The 20729-nt window shown below is 46.6% G+C and overlaps 1 protein-coding gene across 4 annotated transcripts in view; it reads left to right on the top strand.

Annotated features, from left to right (window-relative positions):
- SLC4A11 (solute carrier family 4 member 11) overlaps positions 1 to 20729 on the top strand; it is a 268286-nt gene that overhangs the window by 197535 nt on the left and 50022 nt on the right. For 3 of the 4 annotated variants that reach the window (XM_068274632.1, XM_068274623.1, XM_068274614.1), the window contains exons 9-11: positions 799 to 867; positions 6902 to 6986; positions 11288 to 11413. In XM_068274632.1, the coding sequence (XP_068130733.1) occupies positions 799 to 867; positions 6902 to 6986; positions 11288 to 11413 (280 nt within the window). The remainder of the gene's footprint in view (positions 1 to 798; positions 868 to 6901; positions 6987 to 11287; positions 11414 to 20729) is intronic. The other variant, XM_068274641.1, reaches the window with a different exon arrangement.

Below are 20729 nucleotides of genomic sequence, written 5' to 3'. Positions count from 1 at the left end.
TACATACCCAGAAGGCTTTGATTTAAGATTAAAAAATTATAAAATTTGCATAGGAATTATTGAGGATTTGTCTTATGGTTTTAGTGAGAAGGGTTCAAAGCATGGCCGGAGGCTAAGCAAAGAATTCCTACGTGCCCTATTGATAAACTCTGTTGCTGATCTGCCATATGTCCAGAGCGGCTGGTTTATGCACAGATAGTCTACAAAAATTGTAGTTGCTGCAAGTTCTGTGCAGCGGTTTCAGGCCTGTTGTCTCTGTTCTGCGCAGCTATTTCAGGCCTGTTGTCTCTGTTCTGTGCAGCTGTTTCAGGCCTGTTGTCTCTGTTCTGCGCAGCTGTTTCAGGCCTGTTGTCTTTGTTCTGCACAGCTGTTTCAGGCCTGTTGTCTCTGTTCTGCGCAGCTGTTTCAGGCCTGTTGTCTCTGTTCTGCGCAGCTGTTTCAGGCCTGTTGTCTTTGTTCTGCACAGCTGTTTCAGGCCTGTTGTCTCTGTTCTGCGCAGCTGTTTCAGGCCTGTTGTCTTTGTTCTGCACAGCTGTTTCAGGCCTGTTGTCTCTGTTCTGCGCAGCTGTTTCAGGCCTGTTGACTCTCTTTGTGCACACTATAGAAGCCAGTGCTCCTCTGGACTATGGGTCAGCAGCTGCAAGACAGGATAACCACTTGAGCTATGCTGAGGCAACTGAAAAGCACTTATATCATGTGACTGTTTCTAGTTTTCTCTTTGCTATAATTTTATATTCTTTATTAGCTGGTTTATATGTGTCCTATTTTTTTTTCTTTTCTTTGCATCTCCTTCTGAAGGATCTGCTACTGGTACCAACTGTTGGGCCTCACAGGCAGGTCTGCCACAGCTCCTTCTTCCGTCTGCTGGTCTGTGTCTGAGATCCACGGTGCGGGCCGTCCGCGCTAGAGACTGGGGGCTGGCTGGTGGGTCTACCTGTCATGTAGCTGCAAAAGGGCGCAGAGCGTTTCCTCTTCAAACTACACAGGGTAGAGTGTTGATGAGGGAAGCAGCTCTGATTCCTGTATACTTGTACTCTGGGGTTCATCCAGTCTTGGGGGTGATGACTTAATGCTGAAGGGGGGATTCTTATGCGAGACCCAGCTTCGGCTTCAGGCTTCCTAGGAGGACCTCTTTAAAGAGAAATCAAGGCAAACGTAAAGGAAAAAAATTAGATACTTGCCTAAGAAAAGAGAAGCCTCTGGATCTTCCAGAGGCTTTCCGTGTCGTCCTGGAGACCACCGCAGCTGGGACCCATTTGAAGTTCTTGACTGTGCTCCTCTTCATGCGCGGGAATGCCTGCACAGTAGCATGGAACACAGAGCAGTAAAGCTACACTCTTTTTACCTAAAGTAAAAAAAAAATTGCCCATTTACTTCAAATCTTTCTGGTCCCTCAGTCATCCCGCACTCCGCTGTTCCTCTGTTGTCCCCCTCCAATGCTGGATGCGAAGCCCTGTGCCACGTGCCTCCTCCAACACGCTCCCGTAGCTGGGTGTGCTAAAATTGCTACCGCACACGCGCAGTACGCTCCAGGCCACACGAGTGCAATAGAGGACCCACACGACCAGCTAACTCATCAGTCGGACGGATTATGTAGGGGGACAGCGGAGGAGTGGAGGGGGATTAGGGAGTCCTAACAAAGGACCAAGAGTACTTCAGGGGGCTGGAAGAAGCTCCATGTAAGTATATGGGCAATTTTTTGTTTTTTTCATTTTAGGTTCACTTTAAATATTTTAACTATGTTACCCATCATTTCCTGTGGTCAGAGAGCCTATCAGAGGCCACAGTTATGTATTCATGTAAAAAGACCTGCCATGGCAAGTGCACGATTACCAAAACACGTGGGGGGAACCTTGCCTTATAATGTACCTGTTATGTCGGTCTCTGTCTTAATGATGCAAGTTCAGCCGTAATTCATTCAGGAATTTGAGAGCTCTGCCCCCCGGGAAATGCAGCTTTGATGGGTGTCTTTTAAACTTCTGCCGAGGCCCTGGCCACCCTCATCTGCGTTGCCAAGGTCCGCTTGCAGCTCGGCAGTCACAGTTTAATTGGTGGTTGCCAAGCTGGGAGTAGGCCGCGAAATGCAAGTGGAGGTTTCCAAAGAGCTTTGGTAGACTTCGGAAACATGCCCGCGACTGCTTTGCTGGGGGAAGGGGGGGGGTCTATCAGGTAAGTAATTAACACCCCCAATGCTGCGTCATTAAGACAAAGCATGACAGGATCAGTCTTTTAGAGTAGAGGTATTCCATAATTAAAGTAAAAGTGTAGTGGGGGGAAAAGCTACCCCAGTGCTTCACCTGCCTTCATCTTCTGGTCGTGTTCCTCCAAGTCGTAGCAAATATGAGGGAGAAGTAATTTGGGGTCTTAAACTGCTGAGTGGCCAATAACATTATGTCTTTGGCGGCGTCCAGGTCGGGTACAGCGCAGGGAAAAGTGTGCGCCAGAATAAGCTGCTTCGATACAGGGACCCTACACTGGAATGGTGGGCTGTAGAAGGATCCGGGACGCCTCAGGACCAGGCAGTCTTCCCATTACTGAGTACTGATGATCAATGTGATGCAAAGATTTCGGAGTTAATGCATGATTATGTAAATGTATGCAGCTCGAAAATGGACCAATCAACGTAAGCCTTGGTGGCTGCATACAAATTTACACAATCCTGCATGAATTAGGAAATATTTGCATCTTATTGTCCCACCCCTACTACTGAGGTAAGTATGTAACTTTTTTTATTTTTTCGGTTCCCTCTAAGAATTGGCATCCAGTTTTGTACAGTGAGAACCCTGATAAGTTTGCCTTTAATTTAGGCTGTTCCTATTTCATTACCCCTTTTTATTAATTGAGCACTGCTGAATTTCTTCCCATTGTTTCCAGCGGTCTCCCTGAATCTCTGTACAGCCCAGTATTTTTTCCACACCCAAGGCTGGCTCCCGGATAGACCGGGGACGAGATAATCGTCCTATTGTATCAGAAAAATACTGCTGCCTCTGCAGAGTCTTGATTATTGTGCTTGTTAGGCTGCTGTAGAGGAAGGAAGCCTCTGATTATTCTGGTAGATAATATAGATAGACTTCCTCTGTTGTAGAGACCAGCCAGCTCTCAGCGTAGCAGCGGATGAGCCGTGTAATGCTACAGAAACAGTTGTTCTCTCTATATTTTGTTCCATTCTGTCATCCCTTCATTCTGCTTCCAGCTTCTGCTTTTTGCCAGTGCTGCAACAGTGCATGGACTCTTCTGCTGCTTTATGTAACCGGGAACCCTCATTGGCTCCAAACACAGGTGGCTTGTCTACAACTAGTGACCTCACTGTCACATAATCCACCATCCCATACTGGTGACGTTCAGTGTGACTAATACGGAATAATGTTTGGAAAGTGTGCAGAAACTGTACCTAAAGTGACAGGATGTGATGCATCTGTATAGGAAGTACCAACTATCGTTCTTTAAACAAAAAACTAAATTTTGTTTTTGCTCTGAAACCCTAAACGCAGGGTAAAAAAGGGAAACCTAAAAAGACTGGTCTAATGTCGCTTGCAGGAATATTTACACTTTTTACTGAAGCTAATTGATAATCCTGCCAGTTTGTAGGCCAAATTGTCCAGATTGTCTGGTAATTAACTAATTGCTGTGCAAACGAAGAGAAAAGGTAGGCATACATCAGTAAATGTATGGGCAGATCGACCATGAGACAGATCCCTCCCTGATCGAATCTGATGAGAAAGGGATCAGTTGCCTGCCTCCTCCGGTATTCGGCACTACCATGACTGCCTATGCTACGTGGCACCAGACGCATGTAGTGACCTCACATGCGCTTGGAGCCACAGGGTGCGGACACTGGCGGTGACGGTGGACCCCTAAGGAGGCCAGGAGTCGCGCCGGTGGAGAAGTCAGACTTTAAAACACTGCACACGGCATAGGTGACACTTTACACTTGGGGGGACATCAGCTGGGGGTACATCGGCCATCGCGATATATTGAACGCCACACACCCAAGCGAGCACTTGTGACGGAATTTTTCCAGCATGTCTGATTAATCCGTTTGACCATTTTCTAAATTAATTTAGAATATTTCTCTTCAAGACAATCTGGTAATTTTGGATGGCAACTGGAATCTTATTAATTAGCTTCTAATTGAAGTGAAAGGTTTGAGCATTACACTTTCTGTAACTTTTTTTTCCAATTAGTTTTATGCTGCATTTAATGCTTTAGACCTCAGATGCTTTCCAGTGTCCCCCCAACCCTGTCCTCAAGGCCCACCAACAGTGCATGTTTTGTGGAAATCCACAGATAGTTAATCAGCTCTGCTGAGACACTATTTGCCTCACCTGTGCATGTTTGTGGTTTTCTGCAAAACATGCACTGTTGATGGGCCTTGAGGACAGGGTTGGGGAACTCTGCTTTAGACCTCACATCACTTTAAAAATTAATGAGTTCCCTTAGGCCTCGTTCACACTATTTGCACTGCCGTGCGCATTTCGTCAGCGCATATAGTATGTGATCAGCAAGAACATCAGAAGTGCATAAAGAGCACTTCTGACGTTCAGACTATGCAGGCTGCACAGCAATGCAAGGCGCTATCGCACTGCTTCACGCATTTTTGCCAAAAAGCATTGCTGATCCCATTCACGGTAATAAATGGGATCAGCAGTGCAATGCACGGCAACGCAGATGGCGTGAGATCGGGTGTGCTTGCGTCCTGAACGCACGGCCATACGCATTGCCTAATGTGAACGAGGCCTTATTAATAACCCAGTCTTGTGTATCTGCAGTTGGATGGAGTTGGACTGCAGCACAACTATTCCTGATATGAGGTCATCAAACTTGTGTGCAATTTTGACAAGTACTCCTGACTGCAAGGCAAAAAAGTTCAAAAGCGTCATTACTCTATCTGTATTCTTTATTCAGCTTCCATACAGATTAGAGGTGGATGCCTATGAGACAGTTTAATGCTCAAACTTAGATTAACCTTCAAAAACAAAATAAGAATATGAGATTACACAAAAAAATGATTTAGAAACTTTTTCTTATAGATGCGAAATTATCTCATCACTTTATGTTCATTCCAGGTTTACGTGAAGGGAACTTTTCCATGCCCAACCAATCAGCAAGCAGCTGCTATTTTACAGTTGTGGGTTTTAAGTTGGAATGAGGATTCTGATTGGTTGGTGTGGGATGCAAAAAAAAAAAAAGTTCATTGAGCACATATTTCCAACATTAAGCCTTTAGCGATTCATTTTATTGTGCGTGTGTATTGTGTTGTAGCTTTTATCAGCAGTAACACCATTCATTACCATCCCTGTGGAAGCTGGCCTTTTAGGGATACGTCAGCATCTGGTGGTGTTTTTAGAGAGCTCAAATGGAGCAGGGCATGCTAGGCTGTGAAATGCAGAAGTTAGAACCAACAGCAACACCCAGTGAGGAACAGGAACTAGAAAAATACAGATGGGTGGTAGCCAGAGGGTCTGCAGTTCCAACTTTATGCTGTGCAGTATTTATTTGTTTTTAAATAGATTAGACTTTCAGCTTGATAAAAACATGAGGCTGAGGTTCTAATCAGAAAAGGTCCTTCTTTTTTCAGTTGAGCACAGGTGGGAGTGGCAGGGGATTGACTGGTCCACTGTTTTGTAAAGGTACATCAGGCGATGATGGGCAGATTCAACCAAGACACAAATCTCTCTCTAATCACATCTGATTAGACAGAGATCTGTTGGCTGCCCATGCACCAGAGGCCGATACCCGATAGATTTCAGCATGAACTCTCTCAGGAATCTGCCACATCTTCTGTCTTGCCCATCCATCTTCCAAATCCGCTGCTCATTCATTTGCCCTATACATGTCGCCGCCATGGCCGTGAGCTATGCGCTGGTACCATGTATAGGACTAATGGGTGAGCGGGAGATTCGGGAGACGGATGGGCATCGCGAAAAAGGATTGGTACATTTTATTCATGCTCATACCGTCAATAGATGATGCTGGGTACAGTGCCCTCTCCTCACCTGGTGCTGTCAGTCAGTTCTAGGGGAGGCGGAGCCATTCCCCCATTCGAACATAATAGGTTCTCAATTCGTGCCACGGCTCTTGCAGCCGTCACCGAGCGCTGTGTGTGCTGTCCCCTGATGACGTCTGGGCTGCGTCATCACTTCTGCTGGGCTGGATGCGATGCGTCACATCCGTTTCACACGTAACCATGGTTATGGGTAACGCGACCATTACGTCACGTCAGCGTGTAACCATGTCAACCGCTCGCGCTACCTGGCAAAACAAAGCAGGCAGCGTCATGTGGTGGGCTTGCCTATCGCCGGTTACTTGGGGCTTTCCTGGCTAATGGCAGAAGGTGGGAAACCCACTATGCGGCTGCCTTGGCAACCTAGAAACACAGTGCCTCTATTTTAGCAGTTGGACTGAGCAACTGATGTTCAGTACGTGCTTTTGGGAATAAAGAAAAATCTGAGAATCCCCCATGAAGAGTTTGACTATTCCAAAACCAGATCAGAGCAGATTTTTACGATTTATTGTTAGTGACAATAAATTAAAGTAATTTATAGCTCATTTTAATCGGTTACAAATTGGCTTTTTATATGTGTGCAGTTCTTTATTATAACATTTTTCATGATGGTTGTCCTTTAAGTATATGGACACTCTAGTTTACAATGTAAGCAGCTCAGTCTCTGTATCCAGGTTTTATGCTTCCATCACCATCCAGATGTGACATTAATAAAGCGCACGTTGCTTGTCAGCGATCCGGGGATGTTGTAGCGGCTGCTGGCTTTATGCACGCCAACATCGGTACATCCTGTCATCATTGTGTTCCTGTGGTGTTGACAAGGCTTCACTAGTGTCATGTGACTGCATGCGGGGGCTCCCTGACAGCGGAATAATCCTGTGTCTTTCCTCTCCGCAGCTGCACGAGTTCCTCAATGTGGGGAAGGGAATTTTTGATGACATTGCACGCAGATTGCCAGTCTATCCTCTGGACTTCACAGACGGTAAGATCCCTTCTCATGTGGAGGGCTGAAAATGTGTTCATGTGTTTTATCTGTTATAGTTACTTTTGGCTGATATCTACATAACCTACGAATCCAATAGGGAGGCTCTGAAATGCCCATTTCCGATTCCATGCAAATTCTGATTTCCACTAATGCCATTTTGCCAATTTCCGTTTTTCGATCTGCCAAATTCCAAAGCGTATTTTATTTGTCATTTTTTTTTGCTTCAGACAATGCAAAACATTACAAAACCCCCCCCTGGAAATCGTGAAAATGGAGATTTGTGATTGGCCTAAAATTACTGCGGTTATCAGATTTTTTTTTTGGGGGGGGGGGGGGGGGGGATTCTGCATTCTGTAATTGGTCCAGTGCTTCAGAGTTCTGTGACTGGGCTGAAATGACTGAATTGCAGTAAATCGGATTTCCGCAGAATTAATATTTTCCGTTTTCTGCATTGTGATCAGCAATGCGTAAATTTCAATCCCATGGAATCTGAATGAGCAGCCCTAGAATCCACACCAAAAAAAAGTATTTTCGACGATGCATTGTTGTGACGTATAGTAGAATATAGTAAATTATTATTCAGGGTACCTACTTTTATAGTAATTTTCCTAGTCTCCGCATCAAAAACACTTCCTGTATCTATATTTTGTTCTATATTGGTAGCCCCGCCCACCAGGTGATGTCACAGCCTAGGCTATTAAAGCAGACCCAAGATGAAAAACTAACTATAACAAGTAACTTGTCTATACATCTTATCTAAAGTTTAGATAGTTTACACAGCAAATCTAGCTGCAAATCGCTTTAAAAGTTTGATTATTTTTTGCATTGATACAATGACAGCAGCCATGTTCTGTTTGTCACATTACACACAGGCTGAGGGCTGGAGATGCTATCCACTTGCCTGTGTGTAAATTCAGTCCCCTCCCCTCCTCCCCTCTGCCTCTGAAATCAATGGCTAGTAACCTCCTCCTCCTCCTGCCCAGACTGAGCTCCCATAAGCCTCTGCTACCTGGGACTGAGTGCCAAGGCTCTCTGAAAAGCTGTGAGCGAGGCTTGTTTAGTTTATAGGGAATTAGAGTATAAAATAAACACAAAAAAAGTATTTGGCTTGAGGAATGCCCTGTAAAGTATATGAAAGGAACACAATTTTGCAATGAGTAAAAGTGTATCTCGGATCCACTTTAAAGAGAACCCGAGGTGGGTTTTCCAAATCCTAATTGCATACAGAAGCTGGGTCTGCATATAATGCCCATCCTGTGTTGTTATATTATCTCCCCCCAGGCCCCCCTGCTCTCTGCCGCGCCCCCCAAAGTAAACTGCCGTGCTAGCGACACACAGCGTGTCGCCAGCAGGCTGTTTACATGTATACTGTCACTCTCCGCCGCTCCCCCGCCTTCTCTATGTTGCTGCTCCCGGCCCACGTCCCTTCCCTCCCCGCTGGTTGGAGGGAAGGGACGCAGGCTGTTTACTTTGGGGGGCACAGCAGAGAGTGGGGGGGGGGGGCTGGGGGAGATAATATAGCGCAACAGAGGCTGGGCATTATATGCAGACCCAGCCTCTGTATGCAATTAGGATTTGTAAACCCCACCTTGGGTTCTCTTTAAGCTATGCGGAGTTCTCCCAGAGCATTCTGGGAGACCAGGCATAAGTTTCCCTTGGTTTGGAAGATTCTGCAAACAAACCTTTTGCTCAGCTGCTCCTGTCAGGACTAATATTACCACCTGTGGTTAATATCAGAATGTAAACTCAAGGTGAGAAAAGCTTTTACAATGGACAAACACTGACTAATATATAGATGAATATTGTAAGAAATAAGCAGTTTTATTCCTTTAGAGTTTTTTTTCACTACAGTTCTTTAAAGGACCTCTGTCGCGAAAATCTTTACATTTTAAATACATGTAAACCTATACAGATAAGAAGTACATTTCTTCCAGAGTAAAATGAGCCACAAATTACTTTTCTCCTATGTTGCTGTCACTTACAGTAAGTAGTAGAAATCTAACATTACCGACCAGATTTTGGACTAGCTCATCTTCTCATAGGGTTTTCTTTATTATTAAAAACACTTTGTGAATGGCAGTTGCTCCGTCCAACTGCCAAAAAAAGTGTGCAGGGAGCATGGAGGCTGTCCAGCATCATTGTATAAATCTTTCTCAGGGAATGTCTTTATAAAGAATAAAGGCCATGCTGAGAATCCCCTATGGAGAGATGGACTAGCCCAAAACCTGTCGGTAATGTCAGATTTCTACTACTTACTGTAAGTGACAGCAACATAGGAGAAAAGTAATTTGTGGCTCATTTTACTCTGGAAGAAATGTACTTCTTATTTGGATGTGTTTTAAATGTTAAGATTTTCATGACAGTTCCTCTTAAACTGTATTGCTGGATGTTATCATACCGTGGATAAACTATGTAGACAGAGTAGTTTTTTTTTTTTTTTTGCTCCCGGAGATTCCAACTGTACTGTGTGTTCACCATTTATATATGTATGGGAACCTCTTTCGCCTCTACTGTATTGTACTCTGTACAACACCATGGAAGCTTATGGCACTATAGCATAGTTATAATACTGTGCCTATAAGATGACCTGATTCTCCTGTGCACTCTTCTAGCAGCGCTGAAGAAATGGGTCACTCTGCTGTCACTGCTCTGAGAAAGTGGCAGTAATAGGCTTGTTGCATTCTCCTCTCTGCCTGTATCCACTTACTGGATAATGGCCCCATTTGTCCTTAGCCCTTTACCTCCCTGGATAAGCGGTAATAGGAGCCTTTTATTTCCTGAGCAGCTCTCTGGACACACACTGGTCTGCACAGCGAGTCTGCTGTCAGATGATGCCCTAAATTCCTCATCTGCCAAGACCTTGTACAGTGTATTTACTTTCTCATCTACCACAGTCCCCGTGTCACATGTGACTTTACAGGTCCAACCAATTCCAAGGAGATGAGATGATCAACATTCAAAGCAACACTTATGTGCCTCTTTCTTCACCAAATTAAACACAGGCCAGTGTGACATAGAACAGCGCTGTCCAACTGGCGGCCCGCGGGCCGCATCCGGCCCTCCAGGCCTCCTGCTGCGGCCCGCTCTTCTCTCTGAGGTGCAGGCATGGCTTGCGCTATGGGCGCCATGCCTGCTCCCTCCTATAGTTGCCTTGTCCCCGCTGCCGCTGCTTTACTGCTTAGACCTCACAGATCGCGGCGACTGAAGCAAGGAGAGTACGCATGGTACCCGCATACACACGGAGTACATTATTAGTCGCTTTCGCATGTGAAGTTCAGCCGCGCGGGTGCCATGCGCACTCTCCTTGCTTCAGTCGCCGCAATCTGTGAGGTCTGAGCTGTGAGTCAGCGGGGACACAGGAGAAGGCATTGGCGGGCGGCAGAGGTAATGGCAGGGTAGGAGGCGCTTGACACCTCTCGCTATCTAACTGGAGGGGCACCTGTCACTATCTCTCTGCGGCTCTAGCAAGAACCTTCGGCCCTCCACCATGGGGTCTGAAAAAAAAAAAATGACCCTCCATGCCCGTGAAGTTGGACAGCACTGACATAGAAGCCATACATTGTGGGATATGGAATCGAACAACAACAAAAATCATTGCTGGCCATAAAATACTCACCAAGCCTCCAGCTATGTCCTGTAGCTCCTAGCGGCTTTCTGTCTTCTGTGCAAGGCTTCCGACGTGTTACGTGCCCCGGGTCTGGTGACACCCTGAGAGACGTACATGGACAACTCCAGAAAGCCGCCAGGCTCCTGCTAGCTACAGGACGTCACTGGAGGCTTGTTGAGTACATTTCTCTGGTGGGGGGAGAAGCTATAGCCAGTTGCTATCAAGCAACCGGCAAGCACATTTCCGTTGTTGGGCAATCCCCGCCAGTGCCGGATACTAGGGACTTTGCCTTTTATTGTAAAGGAAGACAAATGAGAGTGAAATGAAAACCAAGTGTGTTTCCTGCTAGCTAATTCAGCAGCAGCGCTATGAAACCACCCATAGCATCATGGGAGTTGTCTCCGCATTTTCCCACATAATGGCCATACAGGAAAGTCAGATTTCACAAAGATGACATCTGAAATGTGGAAACACCACGAATATCATGATTTTCCTAGAGAAAGGGACGGTTCAGTCCAGAATGAGAACAAGTGTGTGTACTGCCATGTTGGATATAGAGTGTGGTTTTCCTGTAATTTGTTGGTCTCTATTTTTCTGTTTTCAGCAGAGCAGGATCCCACCGCTCGTGAAGACGTGACCTCTGGTTGTCCACAGTAACCCCACTCTGCTTTCCTCTTTTCTCCCCCGCCAGGAATTGTCGGCAGTAACAAGGCCATCGGAAAGTACATCACCACAATGATTTTCTTATACTTTGCATGCCTGCTGCCATCAATCGCCTTTGGCTCTTTGAATGATGAAAACACTAAAGGGGTGATTGGTAAGATTTTCTTTGAAGATCATTTGTTTTGCAACTATCAACTTGGAAGAGGATAACCAGGTGGGTAGCAGCGCAGTGGCGTAAGCCAGCAGCGCTACTTACTCACCAGCCAGCGAGACACGTGGCCGAGTGGACATCTCCGGGTCAGACGTTGCTAGACACTACCGCCAGCTCCTTGCCTGGGTTCTGAATGGCCCCTCCTCTCCTTGTGTCCAATGTGTGTTGTCCCGTTCTATAGGCAGATGCCCCTAATTCGAGAACATAAAATCTACTATTCGCTATCATTTAAGCAGCTCACTAGAGGAAAGCTCATCCATAAAGTGACCTGTTACTCCGAATCCAGGCAAGCACAGGAGCAACATGTGGTGGTTCCGTAGAAAGACGAGTGTCTGCCCGGTCTTGTGTCTCTAGGCCGCTGAGTAAGTCTCACTGCTGCTTCTTCCCCGAGAGTGCAGATCCCTCCAGCATGTTGGCCTCAAGGAGCCATCCATTCCTTACTGCTCGAGGGATCAGCCATTACATTTTCTTTGTGGGACAGGTTGGTGGGATGGGGTTCTTCTGGTGGTAGAAAAATTACACCATACCATCCCTCACTCGTATTCATGTTCTTACATCATCAAAAAATGAGGAGATACATGTTTCATTGTCATTACGGATAGACAACGTAACGTAAACCTGTCTCAAACTTGCGCAAACTGAAAAAAAGTTGACTTTTCAGGTAAAAGGAAGAGGTATCTGTGGGTGGAAAACTCAACGCAGTCTTTATAGAGTGCCATTGACCTTTGATGGACCTCTTCTCTAGAGATGGTCAAGGAGATGTTCATAATTCCCACTTGTGTGCATATTTTACGCAGCTTGGATTTAAACCAATCAAATACTTCTTGGCGGATTGAATCGGCAGATAGTTCGAAGCTGCTTGCAGTTTGTGTTCAAGTTGCACACAAGACAGAATTCTTAGCATCTCATTGTCTGTCTACCTTTTACATATCTGTGGCCACCTGGTGCCCAGCATTGCAGTGACTGATTGCATTAGATCTCAGAAGAGATCCCTAAGGGAACACAAGGTAGCATCAGAGGTGAGGTAAGTATGATGGGTTTTTTCTCCACAGATACTTACGACTTTTGACTGAAATTCAACTTTCATTAGAAAAAGGAGTCTGAAATGTTTAGAACTTGCAGTGATGTGGGCTGCTGAAGTCGAAAGGAAATTGAAAGTAAATTAAGTTGACCTTGTGATCTACCCTCTTATGTTTTGATTAGGATGGGAAGGGTTTAGAAAAATTTGGGAAGTTTTATTGATGTCTTTGTCCTCACTGGAGAAATTCTCTCCCGATGTCCATAGAGTTTTGAGGATTAATGTGAAGTCTGGTGGTCAATGACACAGAAAATGAGAAACCACAATAATTTGCATAAAATTAACATAAACTCAATTACAAGCAGCTCACTGACCAACTCCACTATAAAGCACCTATAGGAGGTGGGCGGGGTCAGCTCTCTGGTTACAGGGAAAGACCTAGCCGGTGCTTCCTCCAAGCTCCTCCCTGACTACCTCATGTAGAGTTGATGGCATAGGGGGAGGAGTTTGGAGGCTCACAGACTGAAAAGGTACCTGAACCAATCTAAAAAGAAAAGGACACAGATGCCTAAGAAGACGGGGGGGGGGGGGGGGGCTCTGGAGCACTCTTTGTGCTCTCATTCCATTGTTGGGCCCTCAAGTAATTGGACTAGAATGTCGGAATAAGCTTTCCATAGTCTTCAGGCAGCTTAGAAGAAGATGAGCAGGTCCGTATTGCGCATTTGTAAGTGCGTTCTCCTGGGGGGACCACTCTTAAATGACAGGACACCGAGAGGACCAGAAAGGCTCTAAGGCAGTGCTGTCCAATTTTGTGGTCGGGGGAGTGTCTAGCAATGGATTTTTTCAGCTGGAGGTGGCAGAGCATCAGTGTTCTGGCTTGGGGGCGGAGCCAAGCACAAACAAGAAGGGGGGCTGACACAAAAAATAGTCTGAGCGAGAGCAGCCTGGGGGCCAGCAGTTGGACAGCCCTGCTCTTCCCTCCCCATAGGTGAGTATAGCAATCTTGGTACAGAGACAAAGTTTTTTTGTAAACCTTGCCAGGCCAAAAAATGTTGTAATGCAAAATTATTGATGGACCTTTTTAGAAAACTCTGCAAATTATATGTTCCACACATTGTGCTTGGGGAGAATCCTGTGAGACTGATCTGGGGGGCAGCAATTTGAAGGGCAGAGTGGTGGAGCCATGCTTGAATTTCAGACTTGCTGTATGTACTGTCCTTTCATTTCAACACCCTGCATCTCTGGAAATACTGAGTTTTTCATCTGCTGACTTTTTCTACAATGGCCATTGGCCAAGTTTGTGACAGGTTTTACAGTGTAGTTACTCCACTCCAGGGACCAGTGAGTTCTCCTGTATAGAGCTGTAGGATGCAAACCTTAAAGATAAACTCTGACCAAGAATTGAACTTTATCCCAATCAGTAGCTGATACCCCCTTTTTACATAAGAAATCTATTCCTTTTCACAAACTGACCATCAGGGGGCGCTGTATGGCTGATATTGTGGTGAAACCCCTCCCATAAGAAACAAGAAAAGTACGTACTCTTGGCAGTTTCCTGTCTGTGAACCTTGCTTCATTGTGGGAAATAGCTGTTTACAGCTGTTTCCAACTGTCAAAAAAGCAAGCAGCAGCTACATCACCTGCCAACAGTAAAAATGTCACCATGTAATGTCAGAATGTAAATCATGGATTTAAAGAGACTCTGTAACATTAAAAATCTCCCCTGGGGGGTACTCACCTCGGGTGGGGGAAGCCTCGGGATCCTAATGAGGCTTCCCACGCCGTCCTCTGTCCCACGGGGGTCTCGCCGCAGCCCTCCGAACAGCCGGCGACTGTGCCGACTGTCAGTTCAATATTTACCTTTGCTGGCTCCAGCGGGGGCGCTGTGGCGACTTTCTGCACGGAAATAGACGGAAATACCCGATCTCCGTCGGGTCCGCTCTACTGCGCAGGCGCCGGAAACTTGCGCCTGCGCAGTAGAGCAGACCCGACGGTGATCGGGTATTTCCGCCTACTTCGGCGCCGAGAGGCATCAGAGCGCCTGCGCAGGAGCCAGGAAGGTAAATACTGCGTCACAGCTGTACGGAGGGCTACAGCGAGACCCCCGAGGGACGCAGGACGGCGTGGGAAGCCTCATTAGGATCCTGAGGCTTCCCCCACCCGAGGTGAGTACCCCCCAGGGGCCGTTTTGTCGTTACAGTTCCTCTTTAAAAGATTTTACAATGGACAAACACTGACTAAATCATTTATACATAATTATTGTAAAAATGAAGCACTTTTTTATTACATTATTTTCACTGGAGTTCCTCTTTAAAGAACCGTGACTACAAAATTCAAAAACAAAAAAAGTGCTGTAATTTCTTTATTGCATAGCTTTCTCTGCTCTGGCGTGAAATTTTTGCAGTCCTGCTGACATTTATGCAGACTATTGCCCAAGAGACGCCAGATCTTGTCCATAGCACCTAGCCAGTGCCTGCTCTGGCCACCTCGATGGCAACAGTGGCAAACAGGGAGTGTTGTTACCATGTGACTGGTCACATGACTGCATACCTCTCTGCAGCACTACTGGGAAAGCACTTTCCTAGCTTATATAGCGATAGATAGATAGATAGATAAATGATTGGTCTAATTCCAAATGTAATGCGTTTTGCAATAAAGGACCACTCCAGTGAAAAAAAAAAAGAAAAAGTGAAGCAATAAAAATCTGACACAACTGACAGGTTTTGGACTAGTCCATCTCCTCATGGGGTATTCTCAGGGTTTTCTTTGTTTTCAAAAGCATTTCCTGAACAGCAGTTTAACTGCCAAAATAGCAAGATACCAGCCAGCCTCCCTACTCACTTGCACACACTAAAGGTACCCATAGACCTAAAGATTATGGGCAGCACGGTGGCGTAGTGGTTAGCTCTCTCGCCTTGCAGCGCTGGTTACCTGGTTCGAATCCCAGCCAGGGCACTATCTGCAAAGAGTTTGTATGTTCTCTCCGTGTCTGTGTGGGTTTCCTCCAGGCACTCCGGTTTCCTCCCACATTCCAAAAACATATGGATTAGTTAATTGGCTCCCCCTAAAATTGGCCCTAGACTACAGTACTTACACTACATAATATAGATATATGGCAATGGTAGGGATTAGATTGTGAGCTCCTTTGAGGGACAGTTAGTGACAAGATATATATATATATATATACACACTGTACAGCGCTGCGTAATATGTCGGCGCTATATAAATACTAAATAATAATAATAATAATTATGGGCAGATTTTACAAAGAGACTAATTTATCTCTAATCGAATCTGATTAGACATAAATTTGTCTCTTGTCAATTCTGCCCATACATTACAGGCCGATTCCTGTCTGATTTCAGCATGAAATCATCAGGGAATCGCCTGAGCCCGCTGCCCCCGAACTGCCGCTGCCCCCGCCGCAATGTATGTATAAATGTGCCCCCATCTGCATTTATACGTTACCTGTCCTGTTGCAGCCTCTGCACGGTGTCCCGTAACCTCCAAGCGGTATTCCGTATGCACTACTGGCGCATATTATCTGACGGTGCATAGCGTCTGATGTCAGACGCTATGCACCAGTAGCGTGTGCAGGCAGCCGCCCGGAGGAAACAGCGCGAAGGCTGCAACAGGGCAGGTAACATATAAATGCGGACGAGGGCACATTTATACATTGCGGCGGGGGTTTCGTTGTCTCGTCACTTGCTCGGAAATCGCCGAACGTACCGCCGCACACCCGACCAACCAACTTCGGCCCCACATCTTGCAGCATGCGCGATAGACAAAGGAACGAATTTCTGTGATGAAATTGGTCGATTTGTCGGTCGGGCATGCACTTGGCGGGAACGATTTTCATCCAGTTCGATTTATAATAATCAAATTGGATGGTCGATCAGCCGCCAAGTCGCCTGATGTATGAACACCTTTACAGGGCCGGATTTGTGGAAAGGCCCCCGAGGCCTGTTCCTAGGGCGGCAGAATCCATGAGAATCCAGAGGGCGGCAGGTGGTGACAGGCTTACTGCACTTGTCACCAGCGGTAAGAAGAACTGCTCCGTAAATCAGCAGCCGCCCGCCCCTTTACAGGCAGCGTGGGTCACGCAGCTCAGCGCTCAGCCGCAGTTCGCACTAACCCCCGGCCACCGGGAGATCGGCCGCCAGATGCTATCCCGTCAACTCTCCCCCGCCCCCAGCAGGAGCCTGTGCGGATGTCTTCTGCCCCCCCACCAAACCCAGAGAGGGAGCGGGAGCAGAGTAACGTACCTCTCCAGACGTCCAGCGCTGCCGCCGAAGTTTCCTCTGTCAGCCGCTGCATCTCTCTCCTGCTGGTGTCTCTACCATGTGACTCGCTGGCAAGTTACCGATGAGTCACATGACAGGAGTCACCAGCAGGAGAGAGATGCACGGCGGCGGCTGACAGAGGAAACTTCGGGGGCAGCGCTGGACGTCTGTAGAGGTACGTTACTGTCTGCTCCCGCTCTCTCTTGGGGTTTGGGGGGGGGAGGAAGGGGGGAGACGACATCCACATAGGCTCCTGCTTTGGGGAGTGACAGGGGACAAAATCGGACAGCCGCTCTCCAGGGAAAGGGGGGGGGGGGTGACTTAATCTGACTACTATACTAAGGGGGGACATGCCTGCTGGCTACCTATACTTGGGGAAGGGGGGTGACATAATCTCACTACCTATACTAAAGGGGGGACATGCCTGCTGGCTACCTATACTTGGGGAAGCTGGGTGACATAATCTCACTACCTATACTAAAGGGGGGACATACCTGCTGGCTACCTATACTTGGGGAAGGTGGGTGACATAATCTCACTACCTATACTAAAGGGGGGACATACCTGCTGGCTACCTATACTTGGGGAAGGGGGGGGGGCATAATTTCACTACCTATACTAAAGGGGGGGCATGCCTGCTGGCTACCTTTACTTGGGGAAGGGGGTTGACATAATCTCACTACCTATACTAAAGGGGGGGCATGCCTGCTGGCTACCTATACTTGGGGAAGGGGGGGGGGGGGCATAATCTGACTACCTATACTAAAGGGGGGACATGCCTGCTGGCTACCTATACTGGGGGGGGGGGGGGGCAACTGGTGACAGAATCTGACTACCTATACTAAAGGGGGATGTGGCTACTGGCTACCTATACTGGGGGGGGGGGGAGGGGGAGAGAATCTGACTACCTGTTCTAAAAGGAGGTGGGACCATGGCATCTGTCTACCTATTCTGTGGGGGGAGGGAGGAAGCATCTTGCTACCTATGCTAAAGAAGGGGACACACACCTGTTTACCTATACTGAGGGCATAGACAGAATCTGGCTACTTATACTGGGGTTCATGAACATATTCAGCCCCTTCATTGCTTCCCAGGACCCTATTTTTATCATGGCTGCACTCCCATGTACAAGTGCAACTGTACTGGGCACGCATGAATATGGTCCTCACTTTCCCATTAGCACAAAGTCACTTGAGCACAGAGGAAACAGACATGCACGAAAGGCTTTAAGCTACTGGGCATGTGTGGACCATGCTTGTGCAGATCCAGTATGGTTGCACACAGATGGGAGTGTTGCAGCCACAGGGTAGATGACGTCAATGGCGTCATTCCGTTCATCGCCATGGCGACGGGGGAAGCCCTAAAGGAAATCCCGTTCTGAACGGAATTTCCTTATGGGCATACGCGCCGGCGTCGATCGGAGGGGTGGGAAGGATGCCACAGGGAGGGGGGCATCATGTAGCTAGCGCTAGGCTAGCTACTTGATTTTAAAAAAAAATCTAAAAAAATAGTGCAATGCCGCCACCCTGGCACAATCAATAGAACGCCGGGCCGTTAGCTAAGTATTTTTTTGTGTATTTTGTGTCAGGTTCATGTTAAAGACTTTTGCTTGGCAGAAAGGTTAAGTGTGGGGCTGCTGAGATGTTGTGTTTGTTTGTGTGTTTTTGTGTGTGTGTGTGTGGGGGGGGGGGGGGGGGGGGGGCGCGCGTCTGGTGACAGTGGGCCTTGGGTGGTAAAAGGTACAAATCCGGCCCTGCACCTTTAGACTTAGCAACTGCCATTCAGGAAATGCTTTTGAAAACAAAGGAAACCCTAAGAATCCCCCATGATGAGATGGACTAGTCCAAAACCTGTCGGTTCTGTTTGAATTTAACTGCTTACTTTTTTCGCTGGGGTGGTCCTTAAAATTTGCCAGGTATTTGACAGTATATAGTCTGGAGCAAAAATGGAGCAGTTGCCCAGGGCAACTCAGCAAGCTTCTGTGGCTGAATAGAACGAGGACACGGATTGGTCGCTCTAGACTTCCGCTCCACATTTGTTCCTGTTCTCTTGGCACTGGTCTTGATCAGTGAGTGCCATGGTGTTCCGGAACTGCCGGTGTATTCTTTATTGGCCCCTGTGTGTTCTTTGTTATAAAGTGTCACACAGGCTGGATGCCTTCAGGATTTGGTTTGCAGCATTGTACGGCTGATTTAGGCAATTTTATGCATAGCTTCCTGCCAGCGTTTATAGAGGCAGAAGATTATCCGACTCTATTGTGTGCTGCTTTCCCAGCCATGTGACTCTGCATAATAGTGCTGAATTAGAATTTCTGTTTGATATTAAAATGCCCTGACCCTGGAGAGATGGATATTACATCAGAGCTTATATTGCTCTCCGCTTATCCCATTTTTATCTAAGGGGCGGATTCCGGAGCAAAAATAATGTTCTAACTGTCCACAGCCACCAACCACAGACGTCTCCTGTTTTCTCTAAAAGGGAAAGTCAAATGTTCTTGGCTATTCTTCTTAAAGGGAACCTGAAGTGAGAGGAATATGAAGGCTGCCATATTTATTTAAGGTTAAACGATACCAGTTGCCTGGCAGTCCTATTGATTCACTGCCTATAATACTTTCAGCCATTGCCACAGAACAAGCATGCAGATCAGAGGTTTGTGACAAAATCCTGACAATAGTATCTGCATGCTTGATTCAGGCGATTTAGACCTTACTGCAGTCAGAGAGATCAGTGATCCCAAGGATCGCACACCAACGTCCAGCAGAGGTGATGGGCGCAGGACCAAGTAGCCAAAGTCCATACGAGTATTCAAAGAAGGTCCATACACCACTCATGACTGTGCCTCGACAAAGGAACAATCGTTGGTTTTACGATTGTGTGTCTATGGTGTTGAAGCAATAAAAAGTTCCTGTTAAAGTGGTGTGCAGACCTTCGTTTTATACTTGTAGAGAGCTCAACAGGATGCCAGGCAACTGGAAATAAATATGGCAGTCTCCATAGCACTCTCGCTTTAGTTGTCCTTTAAAGTCATAGAAAAGCATTAGTTAACCAGCTAACCAGCTAACTAGTGTTTTTATGGCGAGTTTTACAATACTGCATTCTTAAAAAGGAAGCCAAGTACCTGCCTACACAACTAGAGATGGCCACTGAAGACCAAGAACCTGGTTTACTCTGCATGGAGGGGAGGGGCTTATGAAAGGCTCCATGCTTCTTTGTTTACCAGCTGTGCCTTTTAGTTAAGTTTTAAAGGGAACCTGAGGTGAGAGGGGTAAGGAGGCTGACATGTTTGTTTCCTGTTAAACAAAACACATTGCCTGGCTGTCCAGCTGATCCTCTGCCTCTAATACTTTAAGCCATAGACACTGAACAAGCAGATGTCTATGACCAATCTGACAAGATTAGTTGCATGCTTGTATCAGGTGTGTGATTTGGACCCTACTGACCAGGAAGATCAGCAGGACTGCCAGGCAACTGGTATTGTTTAAAATGCAATAAATACGGCAATTTCCATGGGTCTCGCACCTAATGTTCCTTTTAAAATATCTTTGCTTCGCAAAAAATGACTTACACTTTGCTTATTACGCCTACTGACAAAATCCTTTCCCTACTAGTGTAGCCATTTGGATTAGTACCGATCGAGATCAAGGGCAGTTTAGTTTCCAAAGACCCATTATGCATAGAGATGGTTAAAAAGACTTGCTTGCGCGTAATGTTATTTTGTGAATTGTTTGCATCACATTTGCATGCAAGCCTGAAATCTTACCACGTTGACCATCTCTAGTTGAGTTTGCTCAGAAATTTGCACCTAAACAAATGTTAGCAATTGATCTTTACTCTCTGCCTGATAGTAAACCACTAGCAGTGTGTGCCCACCCCTGCTTGAATAATTTGTTTCTAAAACGTTTCACTGCTTCTGAAACGTTCCCGCCCTTCTCTCTTATTGTCAACTGACTTTCTGCAC

This window comes from Hyperolius riggenbachi, chromosome 1 (assembly GCF_040937935.1).
Source record: "Hyperolius riggenbachi isolate aHypRig1 chromosome 1, aHypRig1.pri, whole genome shotgun sequence".
Lineage (NCBI taxonomy): Eukaryota > Metazoa > Chordata > Amphibia > Anura > Hyperoliidae > Hyperolius > Hyperolius riggenbachi.
The sequence above is the reverse complement of the archived record's forward strand: the minus strand, read 5'-3'. Positions and strand labels throughout refer to the sequence as shown.